Source organism: Pyrgilauda ruficollis, unplaced genomic scaffold (assembly GCF_017590135.1).
Source record: "Pyrgilauda ruficollis isolate IOZ18807 unplaced genomic scaffold, ASM1759013v1 scaffold55, whole genome shotgun sequence".
Classification (NCBI taxonomy): Eukaryota; Metazoa; Chordata; class Aves; order Passeriformes; family Passeridae; genus Pyrgilauda; species Pyrgilauda ruficollis.
Window position 1 is genome coordinate 4,725,934 of NW_024527155.1, and position 23,784 is coordinate 4,749,717.

At 41.5% G+C, this 23,784-nt stretch overlaps 1 protein-coding gene across 3 annotated transcripts in view; it reads left to right on the forward strand.

The window, feature by feature from the left end:
- Positions 1–20,468, forward strand: part of LOC121360900 (receptor-type tyrosine-protein phosphatase eta-like) — a 70,978-nt gene extending 50,510 nt beyond the window's left edge. Inside the window, exons 5-22 of one of the 3 annotated variants that reach the window (XM_041481051.1) lie at positions 1,013–1,285; positions 2,498–2,770; positions 3,625–3,891; positions 5,584–5,880; positions 6,133–6,267; positions 8,782–8,992; positions 9,143–9,258; positions 9,819–9,906; positions 11,194–11,235; positions 12,058–12,066; positions 12,161–12,248; positions 13,335–13,425; positions 14,245–14,315; positions 14,464–14,598; positions 15,024–15,143; positions 15,491–15,651; positions 15,992–16,127; positions 17,183–20,468. In XM_041481051.1, coding sequence (XP_041336985.1) covers positions 1,013–1,285; positions 2,498–2,770; positions 3,625–3,891; positions 5,584–5,880; positions 6,133–6,267; positions 8,782–8,992; positions 9,143–9,258; positions 9,819–9,906; positions 11,194–11,235; positions 12,058–12,066; positions 12,161–12,248; positions 13,335–13,425; positions 14,245–14,315; positions 14,464–14,598; positions 15,024–15,143; positions 15,491–15,651; positions 15,992–16,127; positions 17,183–17,341 — 2,672 coding nt within the window. In that variant the 3' untranslated portion in view covers positions 17,342–20,468. The remainder of the gene's footprint in view (positions 1–1,012; positions 1,286–2,497; positions 2,771–3,624; positions 3,892–5,583; positions 5,881–6,132; positions 6,268–8,781; positions 8,993–9,142; positions 9,259–9,818; positions 9,907–11,193; positions 11,236–12,057; positions 12,067–12,160; positions 12,249–13,334; positions 13,426–14,244; positions 14,316–14,463; positions 14,599–15,023; positions 15,144–15,490; positions 15,652–15,991; positions 16,128–17,182) is intronic. The other 2 variants (XM_041481052.1, XM_041481053.1) reach the window with 2 other exon arrangements.
- The last annotated feature ends 3,316 nt before the right edge of the window (positions 20,469–23,784 follow it).

A 23,784-nucleotide genomic window follows, 5' to 3' on the forward strand; every position in this document is an offset into this window, starting at 1 on the left:
ACATTGCTTTTTTGCTCCAGCTATTTACATGCATGAATGCAGCAGTCTTTGCAAAAGGACTGAAATTGTCTGTGCTTGCATGTGCCTCCTGTAAATCAGTTATTTCATCAGCATGTCTGCTCTGGACTATGTTGAGATCCAGCTGCTACACAGCATGACTTCTCCTAGACACTTGAGGGCTGAGTAGACCCCTCACACACCTCTGGGAGTGGGTTGCCACAGCTTGTACCAAAAGAAGTGGTATGCAGGGATGTGGTGCCATGGTCACCAAGGCTTTTATTTCTTAAAAATTATTTTGATCTCTTTGCAGTGTCTGGGGTCTGAGGTTCCTGTGGGCTGTGACTGACTCACTTCCTAGGGTTGCATTATCAAGTGTGGTGCCAATCTTGTTGGCTTTTTGCCAGGGCACCTTTTTCCCAGACTAGTTAGATGGGATAGGAGTAGACACTACTTCTGTGTGTAGCTCAGAAATGCAAAGAGAACAGGCCATGTCCCTACAAAGCAATTTAGAGGAATGTGTCCTGGAGCTGCTACTGAGCTGATAAAATTGTCTAAGCTGCCTGAAGTGAGTTTTATTGGTCTGGAGTTGGTGCTGAGTCGGGCTTGCAGACACATCCCCCTAAAGTATGCCAGCTGTTGGACCTTTTCAAGCAGCCCATTTCTTTTTCCTGGTATTGAGGAGAGTTTAGGCTGAAGGTCTCAAATTCAGACTCATGGGCACAGTTTTGAGTTAACAGACCAAGATCAGCTTGGACTTTTTCCTTTCCTGATTTCCATTTGTTTCTCTGTCTGGAAAACCACTGTGGAAACAAATAATTTTTGCATATGGAATGAAATAGAATATCCCCCAAAGCTCCTATGACCTTTCCAGAGATGCCTCAGCGTGAATGCCAGAAACAGGGAAGTGACACTTGGCTCCAAGTGATGCTCGTTCTGTGTGGAATAGGGAAATGTGGCTGTGGCTCTTCTTTATTTCTTTTTTTTTCATAGGTTGTTGCTTTGCCTTTTACAGAGCCCAACCCAGTTCTTGATCTCAAGGCAGAATCCATTGGTGTGACTAATGTCACCTTAAAATGGGTGGTGAATGACAGTGCTTCTGACACCTACACATACAGGATAGAGGTTGTAAAAGGTACAAGTGATACACCTGAGAAGATTGTGAAATCCAGTGACACCAGAGCAGAAATTACTGAGTTAATCCCTGGGACATCGTACAGCTTCACAGTATTTGCTGTAGCAGCTGATAATGTGACAGGAGAAGGAGTGTCCATATTCCTGTACACAAGTAAGTCAGAGTTTTTTGCATCCCTGTTGCTGGTGGTCTGTGCTTTGCTGTGCAGCATGAGGCTCTGCCCACCCCTCCAAGGGTTGTAATTTAAGACTGTTGCAGGCAGGGGTGATGATTCCATCTTGGAGCTGGAGATGGCCAATCTCCAAGTATTGGATGTTAGTGGAAAAGCAGAATTACCCTGGTAGAAAGCTGTTAGTAAAGCTTGATGTCAGCCAAGAAAAGAAATTTTCCCTGAGTACTGGTCTCTTGCAAATTTTGGAAGGGGGCATTTGCATTTGTTTCCTAGAGTACGGGGGCCTGAGAGTCTCATTTTAAGGGACTCCCACCAAGAGCATTTTATGCCGGGTGAATTTGTGTGCATTGGGGGCCTATAGCTGCCATCATGCAGCTATAGGCCCCCATGCAGGAGAGTGGTTCAGGCAGTGCTAGGATGGCTCCTTTGGACATCCAGTACCTTGCCATGTTGACTATTAAAAGTCTTGACATGTGGTGTTGGAGGGACCATTTTGGAGCTGGCTTCCAAGGCAGTAGCCCACCCTGATCTTTCCACACATTGCCTTTGAAGGAAAATGGATCAATGTTCTTGTCATTTGTCTTTTCCTGAAACGTGCCTGCATGTGTGATCCTAGCTGACCAGTCAATGCCCAAAAATCTCCCCTGTGCTGTCTGTCTGTGATGGCCAATTGCCCTCTTTAAAGATGCAGAAAGAATTAGATGGCTGGAGACAGTGTCTGCAGAAGGTCTGGAGATGGTTTCTCTTCTATGGGAGTGAAGTGCAGGGCATGAGGATTGGAGCAGAGTGTCTGGTTTATCACCACTAGTCCTCCTCTAGTGATACTTCCTCTTCCTTGTATTTTGCTGAACAGAGCTGTGCTGCTGGCATGTTTCCCCTCCACTATTCTCTCCTTGTTGCCTACCTTTATGCCAGGTGAAACCCTGCAAGTGGTGGCACTGGGCAGGCCTGTGCCCCTCTTGCCTTTGCCTGTGACAGGAAAGTGAGTCATGCTTGAGATGGCTCATTCTCAATTTCCTGCTACCCTATTACTGCCAAAGCCTCTCGGGATGCCTGGTGATGTTGGGGTGCTCCTGCACTCTGGACCATGAATGGTGTGAGGGAAATGAAGCCCTGGTGTGGCTGTTTCTTGTTTCCATGTCTGTGAGCACCTGTTCTAGAAGGTTAATGAGTTGTTGCTTTGCCTTTCACAGGACCCAGCCGGGTTCGTGATCTCGAGGCAGAATCCATTGGTGTGACTAATGTCACCTTAAAATGGGTGGTGAATGACAGCGCTTCTGACACCTACACATACAGGATAGAGGTTTTAAATGGTACAAATGGTACTGTGAAGAACTTGCTGTCCAATGAAACCAAAGCAGAAATTACTGAGTTAATCCCTGGGACACCGTACAGCTTCACAGTATTTGCTGTAGCAGCTGATAAAAAAACAAAAGGAGAAGGAGTGTCCATATTCCTGTATACAAGTAAGTCACTGTTTCCTGCATGGCTGTGCTGGTCTGTGCTTTGCGGTGCACCACAGGGCTCTACCCACCTGCACATGGCCTGAAATTTAAAAGTGTTGCTGGCAGAGTTGCTGTGCTTTGCCTGCCTGCAGTCTAAGATATTTGTGTGAAAGAGACATAGCCTTCTTTGAAAAACCAGAGTAAAAACAAACAATTCTAAAACAATGATTGTTTAAGTTGATTACCTAGGCCTGTGTCACAGTGGACTCTTCCCAAGAACTTTCTCTGTGGCCTGGGATATTTGTGGGTGCATCTGTTGCCTTCACTTCTTGGAGGATCGGGGCATTAGAGCATTCTTTTAAGGGCTCCCATATAGTCATACTGTAATCTGGGGCCTTGTTGCTGGTGCAGAATGAACTGTAGATAGCACTGGCTCAAGAGTGCATTCATGGCACGACTTATGCAAGCTGCTCCTTTGCCACCTTTCATCACCTCTGTTCCTCTTTCAGTGATATTTGAAGTTCCTTACCTTTTGTTGTACACATATGGACCCCCTCCTTGTATCTTTCCTGATCAACATCTCTGAATTTCTGAGCAAAATCCTAGGAGCTGTGGCATGGTAATGATGTGTTCTGCTTTAGAGTGTCAAAGGGAGGTAAATGCAACTCAAGGTTACGTTCCATCAGTTCTGTCTTAGCTCCCCCAGTGGTGCAACAGCCTCCAGGAATGCCTGGTGATGTTGTTGGGGTGCTCCTGCACTCTGGACCATGAGTGGTGTGAGGGAAGTGAAGGCCTGGTGTGGCTGTGTTTCTTGTTTCCATGTCTGTGAGCAGCTGTTCTTGCAGGTTAATGAGTTGTTGCTTTGCCTTTCACAGGGCCCAGCCGGGTTCTTCATCTTGAGGCAGAATCCATTGGTGCAACTAATGTCACCTTAAAATGGGTGGTGAATGACAGCGCTTCTGACACCTACACATACAGGATAGAGGTTGTAAATGGTACATTTGTGAAGAGCCTGACATCCAATGAAACCAAAGCAGAAATTACTGAGTTAATCCCTGGGACACCGTACAGCTTCACAGTATTTGCTGTAGCAGCTGATAAAAAAACAGAAGGAGAAGGAGTGTCCATATTCCTGGATACATGTAAGTCATGGTTTCTCACATCCTTGTTCCTAGTGGCCTGTGCTTTGCTGTGCAGGCCAGGGCTCTGCCCACCTACCCCAGGTTTGAAATACAATATTATGTTCGGCAGAAGTGCTGCACACAGCCTACCTGGACTCAGCAATAGCAGTGTGTGGAAGGGGGGTCTGTGCCGGGGATTTTGTTGCTCTCTCTTTCCTCTGGGTGAAGCCTTCAGATTCTCATTTGGAAGGCCTCCCACAGAGTGTGCATTGTGTCTGGGGAACTTCCCCCTTTGGAGGGCCCATGGATGCAGCCGATCTTGGGCAGCACGGGATGGTGTGGCTGTCAGCCCTGCTGCTTTTAGGGGAAGGCTGAGCTATTTCTGCATTCCTCATGTTAGGCATTGTGACTTTTCCTCCTTGTTGTGTTCATGTACTGCCTTGTCCTTTCCTTTCTTTTATCCCATTTTGACTGAGGTGAAGTGAATCTGGCTCAGAGCTCCTGAGTAGGTTTTCCAAAGGGCATCTGGGATGAACTTGCAGAGTTGCTGGTACTGTCAAAGTGCTGCTTGGCTGAGTTTCTGGAGTCTTCTAGAGACTTTCACAGAGCCCAGCATTTTTTTTCTTAGCAGAGTGGAGTATGCTGGCCTCTGACATTTCCCATGGATCACTGATGGTTCTTCATCTAACTGTTCCTACAGGATAGAGGTCAAAAGTCATGACTCCTCTAGAAACCAGGCATCCATTGTCACCAAGTGTCAGAGGTGTTCCAGGGCTTGTCTGTAATCTCCTGTAATTTCACCGTATTTGTAGGAGTAGCCAACAGTGTTACTGAAGAAAAATAAGTATTTATAAATTGCAGTAGAAGTAAGTCCCAGTCACTCACATCTGTTTTTATTAAATCTCTTTCTTCTGGTTCACAATTGTGCTTCTCCTTAGTTTCTTAAAATAATACCCCTTCTAACAACAAAATAATTTAATAGATGAGTCTATTTGAAAATACCCTGTATTTGAAAGTACCAAATACTTCCTTACCAAGAGAGAAAATAAATTTGGTGTGTATTATAATTGTAGGTTTATAAGTGTTTTGGTCCTGAAGGACAAGTTTCACAAGATGTTTAGTTTAGGGGAACCTTTCTTCCCAGTCTTCCTGCTACATTACTTTTTAAGTATCTTTCTGTATCTGGTCATAAGGTTGCAATTTTTATACCATGTTCTAGAAGACTCTCACTCAAACTGACTTGATATAGTTCCTGCTTTTAAAGATGGCTACTGCTGTGCTCTTAATGGACAGAGATTAAACTAATTTTATTATTTGTTGGCCACTAAGAGTTTTACGTAGTTATAGAGGGATTTGGTGGCAGTGACTCTAAAAATGTTCTTAGAGTAATATGCTAAAGGGTTGAACAGTGTTTTGAAAATGTTGCTGATCTTGATAGATATTCGGCCTAAATTTTCTCAGTAACCCTGTCTGTAGAGGAGGTAAAGAACACAGAATAGGTCTGTGTATTGTGTTAAATAGTTTTCTTCCTCATAAGGTAACAAGTCCTTGTGTAGGTAGTAAGTGCCACGTAGGCATCTTTTTAAAAGGGAACGGGAATACTGAAGTTTTACAAGCATTTATACACATAACATACAAATACACAGCTTTTTCTAAGGGCAAGGCTTGGTTTCTTACTCCTCCTTTTGTGTTATTCTTTTTTTCTTTTGGCAGTAACTGTCTCAGTGGATACACTTCAGTGTGAGCCAGTGGCCAAGCAGCCTGTCCTAATGCTGAAGTGGAAATGTCCTTATGGTAACAACTCTGGCTTCAGAATCAAAATATATAATATAAGTACTTCTGAGGTAGTAAGAGAAGAATCAGCTTCACGCTGCACAGCTGAAGGCTCTGAGCAAACCTTCCAAATACCACGTTTAAATTTTTTCAGCACTTATAATGTTGCTATCATAACACTTTCAAATGGCTCTGAAAGCTCTCCAGTGGACAAGTTGTGTCACACCAGCATTACTGGTAAGCATTAAGATCTGAGAATAAAAAGATTCTTGTAGGACAAAAATATTAACATCATTATTGCAGAATACCAGACTTGGTATGCACTACATGATCAGCCTGCAGGGTATTAATAGAACACTATATTAATTCATAGTCTAACGTGATGCACAATAAATATGCATTATGTGAACAGTGTTGCTATCACAGCCTTTTCTTGTTTGGAAAACTTTTATCAGTGTCTAATGTACTAAAAAATGTTTTTGTTGGCAGACCCACCTCCTCCAACTGAAGTTCCTTCAGTCAAGGTCGTCAGTCACAGCTCGTTGTCTGTTGAATTCTCTGATTTTGATTCACTGAATGGTCCATTGGAAGCCTATGCAATAATGATTACAACAGAAGACCAAAGTAAGATGTTTATGATATTGTCATGTAGCTGAAACAATTTACCAGGCAGCATTATGTTTTACACTCTGAATAGGTGTTAAACAGATAAAGAAAAGGCAGACTGAGAATTTTCAATCACTTTTCAGAAATCACGAGGCAGGTACCTTGCTTGAAGTCAGGTCACTCCTTGTTTTCAGAAGGTGCCTGTTTTCACTCAGTCTTTTCCTGCCTGACTTATCTTTGTAGATAAATCTCTTGTGTATTGCCCTTGTGCTGTTGCCACCTTGATTTGCCAGTTATTCCTTTCCCCAAGATTGTGTAGTGTCCTTCCTTTCCGCACAGAATATTTTTCAGACCAGCTAGTAGAAGCAGCTTTGGAATATGAAATGTTTTTCCCCCTTTCCTCTTCAGCTGAAAGATTCCTGCAGTAAAGTCGTAAAAGGAAAAGAGCTTTTTTTCCTGATTATACCGAAAACACTTTTAACTAAGAGAGGTGGGATGTGGGTGGAAGGCTTTAAATATCATTGACAGCATTAATGGAAGTTAAATTCCGTGGAAAACTAGAGAACTGAGAAATGTCTCTGATAGGTGAATGTTTAGTGATAAAACACTAAATTAAGGAACTTAGTTTTGCAGCATAGGTTCTACTTGAAAAACTGTTCATTTTTGCCAGTGCACAGGAGGAATAAGGCACCTGATGGAGACAGTTTCTGCTAAGTGGGAGTTGACATTCATGCTTATCCTTTTTTACAACACTGGAAATTCACTTTGCAGAATTTTGATTCTAGATCTTCCTTCAGTGGTTTTCCATGCAATATACATCCAAGAAATGTATGTTTGTGTGGGTATATATGTGTGTATATATATATAACACATCAGTGCAGAAAATTCCTGTTTTTCACATGCCTACTCAGCTGCCCCAGAATTGCTGATTTGAATGGCAGTCTCTTGCCTGCAGCTCTGCTTGTAACTTCAACCAGTCCTGGTTAGTCACAAGATCTGTTCTATTCTTCTGTGTGGTTTAGATTGGAAGGTATTCAAGGAGGAATTTGTAGGCTGTGACTGAGAGAAATAAGGGAGGAAGGTTGCCCACATCTGTAATTTACAGTGGGTCCTTTGATGGGAGCAGAAGACAAGCATCTCTTCAGCTTTATTGCTGAAATAGCACAAATATTCTTGAGATACGTTTCTCTGTTCTAAACCAGTCATGGTTGTCTTTAGGATAGACAGAGAGGACTTTATTCTGTTGTGTAAGAAATACACAGTGCTTTATTCTGTTTAAGGCTGTTTGAAATGTCGTAGGGTGGTATTCAAGGCATCTAGAAGGAGCTGCAGGTATAACCAGGTATGTACATCCTGTTGGACTTGAAACTAGGGACAAGACAGGACATAACACATCTCAGGTAGTATTAAATACCCATTTCTGGGCTGCTAAGTTATTTGCAACCTCATCTGCTTTTAATGAGACCAAGTTAGTGCTCTGGAAGAGTTATCTTGCACCCTGTTGCTGCAGAGTCACAGTTGAGGAGAGCTTTGCTGCTGGTGGTAGAGCATCCCTTGTCTGCACAGCTCTAGAAAACTTACCAAAGCTTTTCCACCTTTCAGAGCCTCCTGCAAGGCTTCTCCTTTTTAAAGGTGAATTCAGTATGACACCCACCTTTAGAAGGGCCTTTTAGCTTTGTAAAGGCAGTCAGTAGAGAGCAAACTTCTGTCAAATGAGTGAGATTGTTTGTCCTGCCTCAGCACTGGGAATAATGTGTCAGTTGGCTTGCTCTTGAGTTGTTGGGACAACTGCTAAGTTGAGTTTATTATTACCTCTTAGGTTACATGTTCCTCGACTGTATAATTGCCTTAAGGTTCTAGGGTTTGTCTGCTATAAGAACAGACACTGTAAAGCGGTGCTGTTCTGCAAATGGTGTCCTGTTGGTCACTGTGGTAGCCTGTTCTTAATCTTCTGAAGGGGAAATTGTTCTGATCATTGTTTTGTCCAGTGCTTGTCTATGTCAAGGAAAGGCAGAAATTACTTCTTTCATCTCTTACAGTTGAGGTGTGAGACTTCTTGTAGGATAGAACAAGGAACAAGGTCAGGACAAGTTTAGTGTCACCCTGAATGAGGCCTGATGCTGTTTGGGTAGCACAAATACTGATGGACTTTTTTCTACAACATTTGCATTTTACTCTCTACATACAGGAATGGGTAGAACGCACATGGATAAAGCTGACTTGGCTGGTGAAGTCTGTCTGTCCACAAGGGTGCCTGGTTCCCGCACTCATGTACCTTTATTCAGAAGCTCCTGCACACTCTAGAAGTAAAACCAATAGCAAATTAAAACAAGTAACACTGGGGAGAGGTGGTGCAGTAGATTGCACTGCAGTAGAAGAGGTTTCTGAGATTATCTGTTGCTCTCAGCCTTTCATTTCAGCATTACTTGTGGAGGAATGACATCTGTAGTTAATATGACCAGCTCAGCCACTGTGCCAATTGATACAAAACCAGGGGATGAATTATATCCATGTTCTTGTTGTTTCCTGAAGGTTCTGAGTCTTTGAAGTCTAAATTGAACAACACATACAGAGATTTCAAGAAGAAGACAACAACTGCTTATGTTACATATATCATAAAAACAGAGCAGTCAGAATCACATTCTTCCCGTTCTCAGAGTGATAAAAACATCATTAATGTAGGCAAGGGAAACACAATGTATGGCTACGAAAATGGACCATTGATCCCTCTTCGTTCATACAGGTATTTATTTCAAACCATTCTTTTGTTAAGTTTTCTGCTGTTGAAATCTAGAAGATCTGTAATCTTTCCATTAGATGACTTTGCTAAAGGCTGTTAAAACCCTGTAATGTACATGGTTTTGTTTTTTTCTTATTCTTTCCTTTTCAACAGGGCATGTGTTGCAGGTTTTACTAATATAACCTTTACGGACGATGTAATTGAGGGGGAAGATAGTTACGTATCATTTTCACCCTGTTCTGAACCAGTCTTACTGCCCCAGGATCCAGGTATAGTTAATGTCAAATATAGGACTGGTGGCTTGGCACATACACAGTGTGGAGATTCCTTAATTATGGCAAGTTTCATAATATCAGAACACCCGTTGGTTTCTCTGTATGAACTGTTTCTAGCTTTGCAGTGGCACTGCTCTGTAAATTCATACCTTGCTAGTTCTGCAGGTAATCCCTTTTTTCCATGTAGGATTCCACTGCAGGAGTAGCCAAAAGCCATGGCATGCTAAAAGGGATTGGATGACGCAGTGAGACTTTTGTGTAGTAGCAAGTGGCAAATAGCAACTGATGGTCTCACAGTACTGTTAAACTAGAAGCAGGTGTATTGAAATGCAGATACTGGTGCTTTGATCCCAATTTTATATTAATTTAACATTCTCTAGTTATTATTCTTAATGAGATTTCCATACTGGTACTGCCAAAGGACAGTAAAGACAAGATATTTTAGTAGAGTGAAGCATGCTTGGTTAGTCAGTTGCAAGGTTCTGCTGTAGGATGTTGATTCAGTTAGAAGTTACTGAAGAGGACAATGAGTAATACTTTTTCTCTTTTATCAGGTGTTATTGCTGGAGTGGTTATTGGATGCCTCTTGGCTATCTTGGCTGTAGTCGCTGTAGGGGGATTCATATTCTGGAGGAGGAGAAGGTAATGTGTGTTTGTTGTTGCATTGGTTCTGCTCAGGAGCACCAGTGTTTCACTTCAGTGTTTTTCTCCTGTCATGATACATTGCTATCAAGATGTTTTAAAATATGTTGTATTAAAATGTTGTCTGTATGTTACAGATTAGAATTGAAGTATCAAACCACTTGTTTAATAACTTTGTTTAAGCCCATAGTTACAAACTAATGAGTTGAGAAGAGCTAAACAAAATAAATTTTAATTCATAGAACAGAATTATAGAATCATAGAATGGCTTGGGTTGGAAGGGACCTTCAAGATCATCCAGTTCCAACCCCCCTGCCATGGGCAGGGATACCTCCCACTGCCCCAGGTTGCTCAGAGCTTCTTTCCAGTCTGGCCTTGAACACTGCCAGAAATGGGGCATCCACAGCTTCTCTGGGCAACCTGTGCCAGTGCCTTACCATTCATGAATAGTGATGAAGTCATTCTATCACAAGTGAGCAAACATCTCAAATTATTGTGCAAAAAGTAATTGGGTGTAATTTTACCTTAGATGGTTTGATTTTAAATTATCCATCAGTCCTTCTTTTTAATTGCTTAATGGCCTGTCACGTGAAACTTTTATTGTGGAATTTCCGCAATACAAGCTGATGAGTTTCAGCTGGTCTCTCAGTTTTTAACCTTGTTCATATCATCTGGGATGTGAAAGTGCACAAAGGCTTTTCCTGCTTCTGACCATCCTTTATGTGGAGTTAGCCATAGGGCCCTTAGTCCAGTTTTCTTAGTTGCTTTAAGTAACTGTTGTTATTTTTACAGTTGTGTCCAATAGCTGTGTACAGCCTTGGGAAGAGTTTTCTTTAAAGCTAGCAACAATTCTTTTCATTCAGCTACCACTGAATGACTGACACTTCACTGTTGAGCACTTCCTGTAGGGAATCTGGGATTTGCAGCAGTTCTCCTCCTGAAGTATCAGCTATTGGTGCAGATCACTCACTTGTACATCTTCCACCAAAATATGTGCTTTGTGTTCAGGCTTTATACTTTGGTTCCAACAGAAAGAAGCAGTCCCATTGCACAACATCACTAAAAGAAGGGTGAAGTTTTTTTTTGGCTTTTGTTGTTTTTGGTTTTTGTTGTTTTTGTTTTTATTCCAGGTGTAAAAGTTTGCCTCAGGAGTTCGGGGTTTTTTTCACAGAATAACATACTTTAAAATAAATTGTTCTCAGTGGGCACAAGGAAACAGATAAGAAATCTCATATAAATTCCATTGAATTCTACTGTAAATCTGTGTTGTTTTCTTTTACCTTTTAGGAAAGATAAAAGAAATACTGAAGTGTCTTTTTCTCCAATTAAGTAAGTCCATATCTTCTCTTCTGGTATTTTCTGAGCTCAAGTGATATTTTCAAAAATTACTCAGAACTCAGATACTTGTTTTCTGTGCAGTTTTATAGAGAATGTTGAAGTATTAATTCCTCGTGGAACTGAAAGATGCCAGCATGCAGACTAAAAATAATCATGTTGATTGAGACTTCTAGAGCCACCACAGGGATTTGAGTGTTCACTTCATGAATCACGATTAGACACACAAATGCTCCACATGGTTTTGAAAAACAGGGTTTGAATGAAACACAGACTTCATGCACAATCAGAATAGTTGATAAAATGCAAAAAGGCAAAATATGTTCTGTGATCTGAATTATTTTTTTTAATGACTTTGTGTTGAGCCATTCATCCAGATAATGTCATGATTGTAAAAGCTGGCCATGGAGGGAGTAACCACAATATATTGGAAGTCACAGGCACTGCAACTGAATCATGTTATTGGTTCTGGCAGCAATTTTTGTGCTGATGGAAAGCCATGGCCAGAACATCCCATGGAATACCACCTCTGTAGGCTTGATGGTTGGCATAAAATACACCAGGGAATGGGGTCAATCCAGTGGGAATAAGCAGCTGGCTGACACCTTGCGTGATGTTCCTCTCCTGAAGGATGCACTGTTCTCTCCTTGATTTAACAGAGCAGTTAAATGCTATGCTTGATACCCTGTCCCCCGTAAAGGCACTGTTTTGTGGCTGCAACTAACAGTCATGCTTTCAGTCTTAGATTCACATAATGAAAAATACAACTGCATGTGTCTAATCAGCTTTTTTTTCTTTCCCTCACCTCTCCTGAAGAATCAAGAAGTAAGTAAAGCATACTTTCTAACACATTAACTGAATTAATTCACGGCTTATTTACCTAACACCAGTTGCTGACACGTGGCTTTTCTCATTTTAGATCAAAAATGATTAAAGTGGAGAACTTTGAGTCATACTTTAAGAAGCAGCAAGCTGACTCCAACTGTGGTTTTGCTGAAGAGTATGAGGTATGTGCCCTCAGTGGGGGGAGAGCTTCATGACAAATATTTTTGGAAAGACAAATCATCTTTCCTAGGGAGCATGCACAAGGCTTACTGAAGGAGAAAGAAGGGTCCTTTTTTATAGAAATGATTAAGCTGTGTGTACAACCTTCCCTTCCCTTATACAGCTCTGAATTTAGTTGAAGTGCATGATAAATACTTCCTGCCCTGAATTATTATCTCTGATTGTGGGCTTGTGGTATGGCCTGCTTATCAGAGCTCTGACCGTCTTTGACCCTAGTCATATGCAGACTTAGCCTAGGGGACACTGTATAATTTCTCTGTACTTCAGTTTTCTCATCTTGGCTTGTTTTGGGGATTTTCTTATACGTATCAAGACAGGTCTGTTGCTAATCTCACTGACTTCTTCAGTGCGTGGGTGTGATTTGCAAACCACACCTGTGAATAGCTCAGTCAGAGAAACAGCAATTATGATTTGCTTACTGACCTTAAGAGTTTTTCTATGAAACGTGCTAAAGTTCACTTGCTGTAAGGAACAAAGAACAGGAAGGAAGTGTCAGGGAGGATTCTGTGTTGTCATGTCTGCTGTTAAAGAATCTCATTCCATTTCTCATCTCCGTAAAGCTATTAATTGATTTTATTCTTCACATTCTGTCTCTTTGTATTTCACAGGCTGGTGCTCCACCTTGCCTTCCTCTCAGATTTTGCTTCCTTCAGTTGGTTCATGATGTGTTTGCTCCTTTCTGTAATGTCTGCAGAATTTATGCAGTAGTTCCCTGCCTTGGGGCCAGAAGGAGCTGCAATTAGTATCAGTGTCTGTTTCCACAAAACTGTTTCCAGGCTTTTGAAGTCTGTCTGTGGGTTTTAAACATGCTTCTATTCCTACATTCTGTATTAATCCCTTCTCTAAAAGATTTGCCACTGTCACCCTTCCACTCTGTAACAAGATGATTTTTATTGACATTTATTCCAGTTTAACATGCCTACTTTTACAGCACAGGACACAAGTTTGGACTACTTTTTCTGTTTGTCACATTTCTGTATGACTGCTAAACCAGAACCAGGTGCTCATGAATCCTGCTTTTATTGTAGGAACTCAAGTCTGCTGGTGTTCATCAGCCCAAATTTGCTGCTGAACTTCCTGAGAACAGGGGGAAAAATAGATACAACAACGTCTTACCATGTGAGTTATTCTCTTTGCGTTTGCATCTTGTACCGGTTGAGTTTTTAAGTGAAAGCGATTGGGTTTGGCTAATCCGGCTTTAATAGTACCCAGATGTTTCAAATATCATTTTCCAAATGAATGAATTTGAGCTGCTGCTTTGCCAAAGTCACTGTATAAACACACCTGAAAGAGCCTTCCCTCAAGGATATTTCTTCAGAAAGCTTCTTTAAAGAACTTTCTCTTAACGAAATAACTTTAATATTCCATTTGTGAGATATGTGCAATCCAGGTTGAAGACACAAGAGGTTAACAGTTAACCACAGACAAGTAAATTTGCAAGTTATGAGAAATATTAAGACCCTGCTGGCCAGCTTTGCAGATCAAGTAAGAGTAAGCCCTGTCAAGCTGCCTGTGGGCATCCCAATGTAGCAGAGAGTAAGAAGTAATTGAAAAGTGAACAGTGACAGGTACTTAAGGATGCTTTGGAGGAAAAACATCAGCTGCTGTGGCAGCAGGAGACAATTTTTTTTCTCTAGTAATTAAAACTGTAGTAAATATTGTGTTAGATTAAAAATATATAAATATGTATTATAATATATTTAAACATTTAATATCTAACCATGTTTAAACCCAAAATAATCTATGTTTCTTGAGTGATTATCCTGACCGCTCCTTTTTCTGAAGGCTACTGTTGTTTGATTCCTAAGGTTATATTCTTATTCTTAAAATGCACATTGAACACTTTTTGTTTAGAAACCATGTATTAGATAAACAATATTTTTCTGAAAGGTTCCAGTTAGAAAATTCATATTTGTCTTTTCATTTTTCTTTCTGCAGATGATATTTCTCGTGTTAAACTTTCAAATCAAAGCTCTGGAACTGACTATATTAATGCAAACTATATGCCTGTAAGTTGCTTCATTAGCTGAAATGAAATATAATGTGTATTTTTCTGATATAGGCATAAGGGCTCATAATGATGTTTAAAAGAAGCTTTTATTTCTCACTGATGTTGTGTGTGCATATATATACACATTTATTTTGTTTTTTTCTTAGGGTTATAATTCAAAGAAGGCATTTATTGCTGCACAGGGTCCATTACCCAATACCATAGAAGACTTCTGGCAAATGATTTGGGAAAAGAGTATCTACTCTATTGTTATGTTGACAAAATGCGTGGAACAAGCCCGGGTATGTTGTTATCAATACTGAATTGTCTCTTGAAGGCAGCTGCATCTCTTTAATTTCTGTTGTTACCTTAGTGGTTTGGAGACTGGCCACTGTCTTTTAACAACCATCTTCTTGGTGGAAGACTCTTTTCTAAAGTAAAAAAAGCACAATTATTTTGGTGGGTTTTTTTTTTTTTTAAACTTTTCCTATTTTTATATCTCCTGACTCCCAGCATAGTTTGTCTCAGGAGGGTTGTGGAATCACTGTCATTAAGGGTGGGTTCTTCTCTTCTCTCTAAAGAATTATTTTGGTGATGTTCTCTTGCCCTGGAATAGCCTTGAGAAGAGTGACATGCTTTTTAGCCCTGCTTCAGGTGGTGGGCTATTTAAAAGTGAGTTGTTTCATTGTTGTATGTGATGTGTCTAACTTTGTAACTCTCTTCTTAGACAAAATGTGAGCAGTACTGGCCAGACAAACAACCTAAGAGCTATGGTGACGTTATTGTGACAATGGTCTCAGAAGTTGTCCTTCCAGAATGGACAATAAGGGACTTCACTGTAGAAAAGGTGAGGACTGCCTTGATTGTTGGTTGTTAGCATGTAAATAACCTTGTGCTTATGCAGATAGCTGTAATATCTTCTGGACCAAACAAGTAGCCCCATCAGTAAATACAATGCAGTAGATATGAACTTGGAGTAAAGTACAAGGAAATTATTTCAAAGTATTCTCTACCACAGCAGAAGGAAGAGGGAAACTGCAATATTATTGGTGAAATCACTGCAGTTGTAACAGGCATCTTTGATGAAGCGGAGCTTGGCCCAGTACACGTGCCAGGAAGCACAACTGTCACTCCTCTCAAGCCAGTTTTCCTTGTCTTTTTTGTTAGTTTTTTTAATGTCTTCTCTTCCTGCAGTCCAACACCCCAGAGAGCCACACAGTGCGCCAGTTCCATTTCACCTCCTGGCCGGATCACGGCGTGCCAGAGACAACAGACCTTCTCATCAACTTCAGGCACCTTGTCCATGAGTACAACAGCCAGAATCCAGTGGACTCTCCTACTCTGGTGCACTGCAGGTAGGAAGAAGGTGTTTCTGTTAGGCACACTTTTGTCTTGTGGTTTTGTATCAGGAAGTGATACAAAATGTCATAAGAACAGAGCATCTCTCCTAACCTGGAAGACTGAGCTGGAAAACACGTCCTTTTTAGAGCTTGTGTGTATAATCCTGTGCATGAGCAAGGCTGAGAAGCCCCTCTTGGTGGTGGTAAGAGCCACTCCTCTGTGCTGCCAAGACTTTTATTACCCATGCCTCTGAAATAGTAGGAGGCATCATCCTGGCTTGCCTGGCTTTTTGTGAGGCCAGCAGTGAGCAGGTGGTTGGGAGGAAGCACAAACAGCCTGTCTGTGTCCTTGCAGCGCTGGTGTCGGGAGGACGGGGACGTTCATCGCCATCGACCGCCTGATCCAGCAGATGGAGATGGAGAACACTGTGGACGTGTACGGAGTGGTGTACGACCTCCGCATGCACCGACCCCTCATGGTGCAGACTGAGGTGAGGCTCTCTCCCATCCAGCAGCACCTTTCTCAGCTGTGCATACTCCTCCGGATGTAGCTCTGAGTTACAGGACAAGGAGATACTGAGGAGTTACAACTGCTCTTCATTTACCTTCTCTCCTTCCTGCCTCATCTCTTCTCCACAAAAGTAGTTGCAGCCAGGGACTGTAGTACACCCAAGCAATGTCTTTACAGAGTACTTTGTAGGACTGGCATTTGCAGCTGGAAGGAATCAAATCCTGAAGCAGACTTTTTTGCAGGCTAGTTTTACCCATTGGGGGGGGGGGGCGGGGTTATCCTTTAGTTGTGAGCCAGAATTATCTGGAGTCAAATGGTCTTGGTGGCATCTTTGCTTTTGTGTCCTGCAGGAATACAAGTACTCCTACAGAAATTACCACTTTGATCCAGAAAGGTGTATGGACTAACTCAAGCTGATTTGAAAAAGGCTGTAAAATCTCCATCATGAAAGTCTTTATCCTAAGTGTTAGGCACGACAGATCCTAGGTCTAGACAGCAAAAATGGATCCTAATTTTTTTTTATTGGGGCAGCGGCATTGATCAGATTACATCATGAGGTCCTTTCCAGCACTATTTTCTATAAACTATATGTCACAGTCGAGATGGCCATGATACAGAGAGTGTCACCATACAATTTCAGAACCCATACAGAGTAACACCAGACCACTTGAGAAGGCTGCAAGTATCTGCCCTTCTTGTTCTTTAGCCTAGCCTTTTATACCCCTCATGTTCATGCATTGCACCTGTGTGCCCTCTGTTCTGTTCCCTTTGGTGACTGGTCAGTAACAGCTCAGCACTCCATGTCTCATTGCTTTCAATGCTGTTCACCTGCTTTTCACAGCTGTAGCCTGTTGGGGATGAAGCTTGCAGCAGCTCCACTCCTAATTACCACAAACTCTGTGCCTATGCTATATATATGTTCTAAAACAAGCACTGTGATAACACTCAGTGCGGTGCCCAACTTATATTCAGAAGCAGAATTCCAAAATCAGGTATTTTTTAGAAATGTATTTCTGTCTCCCTTTCTCCCATCAGGACCAGTACGTCTTCCTAAACCAGTGTGTCATGGATATCATTAAATCCCAGAGGGAGAGGAAAACGGACCTTATCTACCAAAACGTGACAGCAATGGCAATCTATGAAAACTTCACACCTGGGCCAGCCTTTGGGAAGGCCAATGGCTACCATGCATAGTCCAGAAGGAACCCAGTGCCTCCATCCAGGAGATGTTACCTGTCCATAGGAGAGGGAGGTGTCCGGCTCATGTTTTCTGGGATTGTGTGCAGTGTTTCATGTCTGGCTTCTCCAGTTCTGTCTGCATTCAAAGGTGTGATCTACAGGAGGAAAAACACAACACTGGCAGGAGCTGCAGACTCATGTTAAAAAAACCCAAACAACAAAACCCAAGCAAAACTTTTTAAAGTTAACAGAGGAATCTTGTTTTTTCTTGGGAATTTAACAGTACTGATAGGTGAAATAGCATTTGCAGTATGAACAGTGAACTAGAGTTTAAATATTAAAATAATAACACAAGCTTTTTATTACAATTTTATATGATTTCATTTACAGACACCAGGCTGATGGGTTGTTTTAATATATTTAATTATAAGTTTCAGGAACATATTTTATCTACTGTATCTGGTTACTTAGTTAATAGATATGTGCCTCTGTGATCTATTTTTTTTCTGTGTTCCTTTTTATTTAAAAAAGGAGTACAAATGGCTCCTTCAAATGGACATTCATACTTGGAAATTGTGCCTTTTCTAGTTGCTACTCTAGAAAAAAAAAAAAAACAGCAGAGATTCTATTTTTGTACTGAAACTCTTAATGAGAACACAGATTTTTAAATAAGGCTTATATCAAACTTAACTGTAGTTGCACTGTTGGCAGGACTCTCCAGAAGTTTGGAGGTGAGCTTTGTTTTTGCATTTCATCACAAATATCCCCTGCCTTAATGTTTTGGTGCCTCTGCCAGAGGAAAAGGAGTGTGGTCTGTCACTCCGAGCTTTAACTGTAGATAAAAACAGAGCAAGTGAATCTGTGAATGTGTGTGCGGGGGGTGTGTGGGCGTGTGGATGAAGGACAGAATAGCTCCTCCCTGTTCCTGCCTGATATTCCTGTTTTTATACAATTTATAATGATTTATTTAAAGGTGCAATATATGATTTACTGAATAATGCTCACTCTAATAGAGTTTTTCTCAGGTTGGTGTCTTTTTATCATTGTTGTTGTTTTTCCTCAAATATATAAATCTGTGAAAATGCTGAAACTAAGGTTCCAAGTGTTCAAGCACTCCCAAACGGATCGACTGGCTTTACTTTTCTACCAAAAGACATTGCACAAAATTCTGCTGTAAAGACAAATTTCTTGGTTGTTTTAGCCATTCAAAACTGAGACACATCTTACCTGCCTGCATCTCACTGATCCAGTGTAATTGTTTTGTAATTATTTGCAATATACTGCTGCTTTTGTTTTGACTGGTCCTTTTAGAAACTGAAGGAACAAGCAGAAATCCCCGGTTTGCTGATTTCACAAGTCAAGGATCAGATTGGATTTATTTTGCTGGTACATAACTGTTAGACTTAGGAAGGCATTACCAATGAAGGACTTAGGTAGCATGGGATGGGGAGAAGGTGTGTTTTTTGGTCTTTGGATCATTGCACTGGTTGCATTGTAGATGAATATGAAGTTTATGAATAATGCTATAGAATAGCTATAAAGCAGGGAAAAAATCTTATGAAGGTTTAATAACCAGAGTCCCTGGAATTCTGCTGCTTTTTTGTTGTCGTTATTTTGGGGGTTTTTCTTTGTTTTAGTAGAATTGTTAGAAAAAGCTACAGATGCTAGGAGTATATGTGGTTTTACAGTGGAACCTGGCAACCTCACAGGATCCAATGTCAGCTGAAGGAGAACATAGGAATTCCTGGTGCACAACTGTAACTTTACAAATATCCTGAGGAATTTTTTACAACCTGGTGTGAAACTGTGGTGTGCTGTGTGAGCAAAACTGGAGGACAAACCACAGTGCACTTTTGGTTGTTAGGTCTTGGGGTTTGGTTTTGTTGTTTGTTTGGTTTGGTTTTTTATTTTTTTTTGTAACAGCCACTTGTGGGTTCTTGAATATAATTTTGTTCCTCTTTCTCTGGAAATATTTTAAAAAACCCTCATCTTGAGGTTCCTCATCCTGCCCAGCTCCATCCAAACTGGCAGCCTACAAAGTGGATCTCTTATTTGCATTCTTCCCAAGCTGCTGTCAGATGACAGAGATAAACCACTTGCACCAAACAGAACCATTCCAAAAGAACTGGGAGGGAGGAAAGTCTGCCCTTTCCAGTCATGTTATTTTCTTTCTCTCTTATTCTTTTAATTACTGCACATCTGTGCAGAGCACAGAGCCAGTATTTGTTATTCCAGGTCTCCCAAGAACTTGCTGCCTTAGGGTGGCAAGTGCTCTTTCGCTTCAGAAGGCCCTTGTTTTGTGTAGCTTAGAGGAGAGGGAGATGAGTCTTCCATGCTAGATCATGTTGTTTCTCTTCTGTTGCAGCAGAACATCAGAGAACATGAGCTAGGACAGTATGTGTTTCTGCCTAACCACTGCCCAGATCCTCTTGCAGAAAACAGATGGATCTGTCCCATTGTTTTGATGTTGGAAGCAGGCATTGAATTCTCACGTGTGCCATCATCTAATGAGCATCCATTTTTAAAGAACTGTATGCAGGTGTTTTTCCAAAACTGACACATTGTGAGAAGAGACTGAAAGTTGGCGTAAATGACCTCTTGATTCTGTGTATGGGTGGAAAAAGTTGGTAAGGCTTAAGCTGTTGCAAACATAAAGTTGGGTGTAGTGTCAGTGTGAATAAGTAGGACATTCCTTAGAGGATGTCTCTGCAGGAACAGGACTACAGGTAATGCTCCACTACCTTGTGGATCTGTCTTGCTCAGGATGACTTGAATTCCTGCAAATGTTTTCTCCCTGCCCTCTGATGTTCTCTGTGTTATAATTGCTGAGATCTGTCTCTTTGGTCAGTGTTTTCTCTCACTGTTGCTTATTTAAAGCTGTCCACTGAAAGCTCCACTGTGGGACAATTGCATCTCTTGCATTTCTATTTAACTCTTTCTTCCCACTTGGGGCCTGCTTAAGAAGGGAAAAGTTGATGTGTTTCAAATAAGTGACTGTTGAATATCTTGAAATGATGTACAAATTTTATTGTTTTCATATTTGTTGTACAGGAAATTTCAGTACATGTCTGTAATATTTTTAATGGTTTGATTTGTTCTTAAAAATATGAAAATAACAATTAAAAAGCATCATCCTAGAGCACTTTTGGTCTTTTTTTTCCCTTTGTTGGGATTCTGTTTTGAATCAAATTCATTTGCTAAAATACCCATTTCATTTAGAAGGGCTTTATAAATGGAAAGTGGGCTCCCATCCTCTGAGGTGACACTTGAGTCAGTTGTGTACTGCAGTCACTGGAGCTCCTTGGGACAGTGTTAATCTGTCATTCAGTCTTCCCTGGGAGGCCCTGGATCTGATGTTAATGTGTCCTGGCAGTTGGTAGCTTCTCTAAAGGAAGAGCTTGATAAAGAAAGATAAGGAAACAGGACATCTAAGGTCCGTCAAAGATTTCCATTCACTATAATAGCCTTGGGGAGGAGCAGTGTTTCTAAGACTTGATTGCTTCCAGAGAAACAAGAGTGAGGACTATTTCATCTCTTCAAGAAATCACATTGTCTGGAGATGGTGATCGAAGGGGATGCAGAAATAGCTTTGTGATGCAATAGTTGGCTGCTGGATTACAGACCACCTGTCTGTAGTTGCATAGAAAATTATCTCAGTTAAGCATCTTTCTCCCAAAATTCTTAGTTACCATTCCTGGCTGCCATCTGAATCACTCCTGAGGAGGATCACATGCCTGGAGGGTGATGCTGGCACTCAGCAGCTCTCCAGTTCATCACAGGGTGCTTACACTAAACTAACATTTTTTGATCTGCTGTGGCAACAGCTGTGTTTTCTGAAATGACTGCATGGTGAGATGGGAAAAGCCAAATGTGATTGTCTTGTTATTGTTCACTGGGATCATGGGCCAGCCACGTCATCCTGGTCCTACCCTTGTGCTATTAGAACTTCAGGAAAGCCAGCTGTTCTGGCTGCCATTTGGAGCCTTAGTCTGTTCATGTGGCTAAAGCTGAACTGAATATCTGGAAATGATTTTGTACCTGGTCTTGTCATGTATTAGTTTTACTGCCTTGGAGATTAAAGAGCTAGAGGTCAGAGAGGAGAGGATGTAATGTTTCTGTCCTGTTCTTGGCTTGATAAATGGGATGTATTGATGCTGCCCATGCATGCCCTTCCTGGCTGGGTGTTTATCAGGCAGCAGATGGAGTTTGGAGATGAACATGTGGGTATTTTTGTGGAAGCTTGGGAGGGAAACCTACGTGAAATCTTTGCACAGTGTGCTACTCTGAAGCAAAAAGAAAAAAACAAGGTCTTAACAGTTCCTGGGTCTTCTGGGTAAAAACTAATTTAAAAATGCAGATGCAATCACTGTGGTCAAGGGCTGGAATGAGGGGCAAGAAAAGATTTAACAGTTTACTTGCTTCTGAGGTGGGCAGGTACAGTGTTCTTCCTGTAGTCATCAGAGAAGTTACTGTACTTTCTTTCTTCTTTTACTGTGGCACTGCTTCAGGCAGTCCCTTTCAGCTCCTCATGTAAGACCTTGTGGTGTTGAAAAACCTCTGCCTGCAAACTGTTCCATTTTCAGCACTTTGCAGAAGTGTTTTTGATTTTGGCACCAAACAGTGCCTCTCTCCAATCTTGTGTTTCATTCCATGTTTGTTACCCTTGGACTTGGCAAACCCCTTGCCTGTGCCAGCCTCCTGCCTGTGAGGGAGGAGGAAGCAAATGAAGCAGAAAACCTGAGTTGGAAGCACCAGGAGAAGCTGCTTCCTGCCAGCATTGTTGGCTGAAGGGAAGGAGCTGTTAGTACATCTCACGTAGGGGAGAAGCTGGGAGCCCTTCTCAAGCTATTTCTTAGAGCTGAAGAAGAACATTACGAATCCAGGCCTGTTCGTCTTCTTCCCTGTTAGCAGAATCCCATTTATTCATTCAAGTTGCTTTCCCTGGGTTTATTACATTTTGAATTGATATACATAATTTTCTGACAGCCAGAAGCAAAGCTAGCAAATTATCCCTGAGAAAAGTGTCTAGTTTGATCCCAAGTGATTACTTGAATTCACATTTTATCTCCAACTTTCCAAGTAATCAGAGAAAAGCCAGATTGTTTGGAGCAATGTTCCAAGTGTAGTGCTGATGTCTCATGGACATTCCTGGTATATTAGTAATGCTGACAGGATTTCTAGGGACACACAAGAGCTGTGTGCTCTGTGTGTGAGGGACAGAGTGCTCTTCACACAGAGTGCCAGGTTGTTGCCCTTGTTTCACCTCAGGGCAGAATGGACAGGAAATCAAGGATCCTCTGTAAGGGATTTCTAGACTTGTTTTATTTTTTTGTTTAGCAGATTTTTGATGTGATGCTTCCAGAGTCGGGAATATGCTATCAGAAGGACAGCAGGCTTTTTGATAATAGTCTAATGTCAGCTCTGATTAAGGTACGTATCTACCTAAAAGGTGATTGTTGTCACTCCAGAAGGGAAATATATCCTGTTCACTTCTGGTTTAAGCCTCCAGATGGCACATGATACCACGGGTCTTTCCAAGGAAGGCTTTCCCTGCCAGGCTGCTCCTTTTTCACTTCCTTCCCAGATTCTGATAACCTCCCTCCACTCCTTGTGCTGTTTCCCCTGCCTTGCCCTGGCCCAGGTCACTGGTTAAGCCCAGGTTGCTGTGTCTGTGTATAGCTGTCTGCCTGCTCCACAGGGATATGTATGAGTGTTGTACATCTGATTAGGTGACCTTTTTTTCAGAAACTCCTAAGCTCAGTAATAGCCTAATAATGCCAAATAATCCTCTGCTACCTCAGGAAGTGCTCTCACGCTTCAGTGTTGCTGATACCTAGGCACTTTCTGATGGTGTGTGTATTCCAAGGTGTAAGGGCTCTGGTTGGTACCAGCCTGGAGCTGGTTACTCAGCGTTACCAGCTGTGTGCTCATTTCCCAGCTTATCAGTCTGTTCCACAGCTGTTCACAGCAATAACAGATTTATGGGATTGCTGAACACAGTGCAGATACATCAATAAAGACAGCAAACAATGACGTGCTTGCTCATACTACTCAATACGAATAACAGTTAAAAGGCTGTTTCATTTAATGGATCTGTTTGTGTGTGTGTGTGTAACACTGAACGTGACTTTTCCCTGCCTTTTTTTTTACACAGATCCTTGGGGAGACTTTAAATGTAGCTTTTAAAGCATCTGGCAACATCTGCTGAGTTACTTTGGCTTCCTCTGTCTCCCATTTGAAATATGGTGAGATTTCAATACAAAGCTCTAGTGATAGATCCATTTTTTACAAACAAGGCAATAACGGAAATAGGTGTGTGAGAGAGCTCTTAATCTTCTGGATCTATCTGCAACTGCCTAGCTGCTTACAAATCCTTTAGCCTTTGAGCAAGGAATAAATCAAACCTGGAAATAACATTTCACATCAGAACTTCCTACGCTCGTGTATCAGCACGAGTC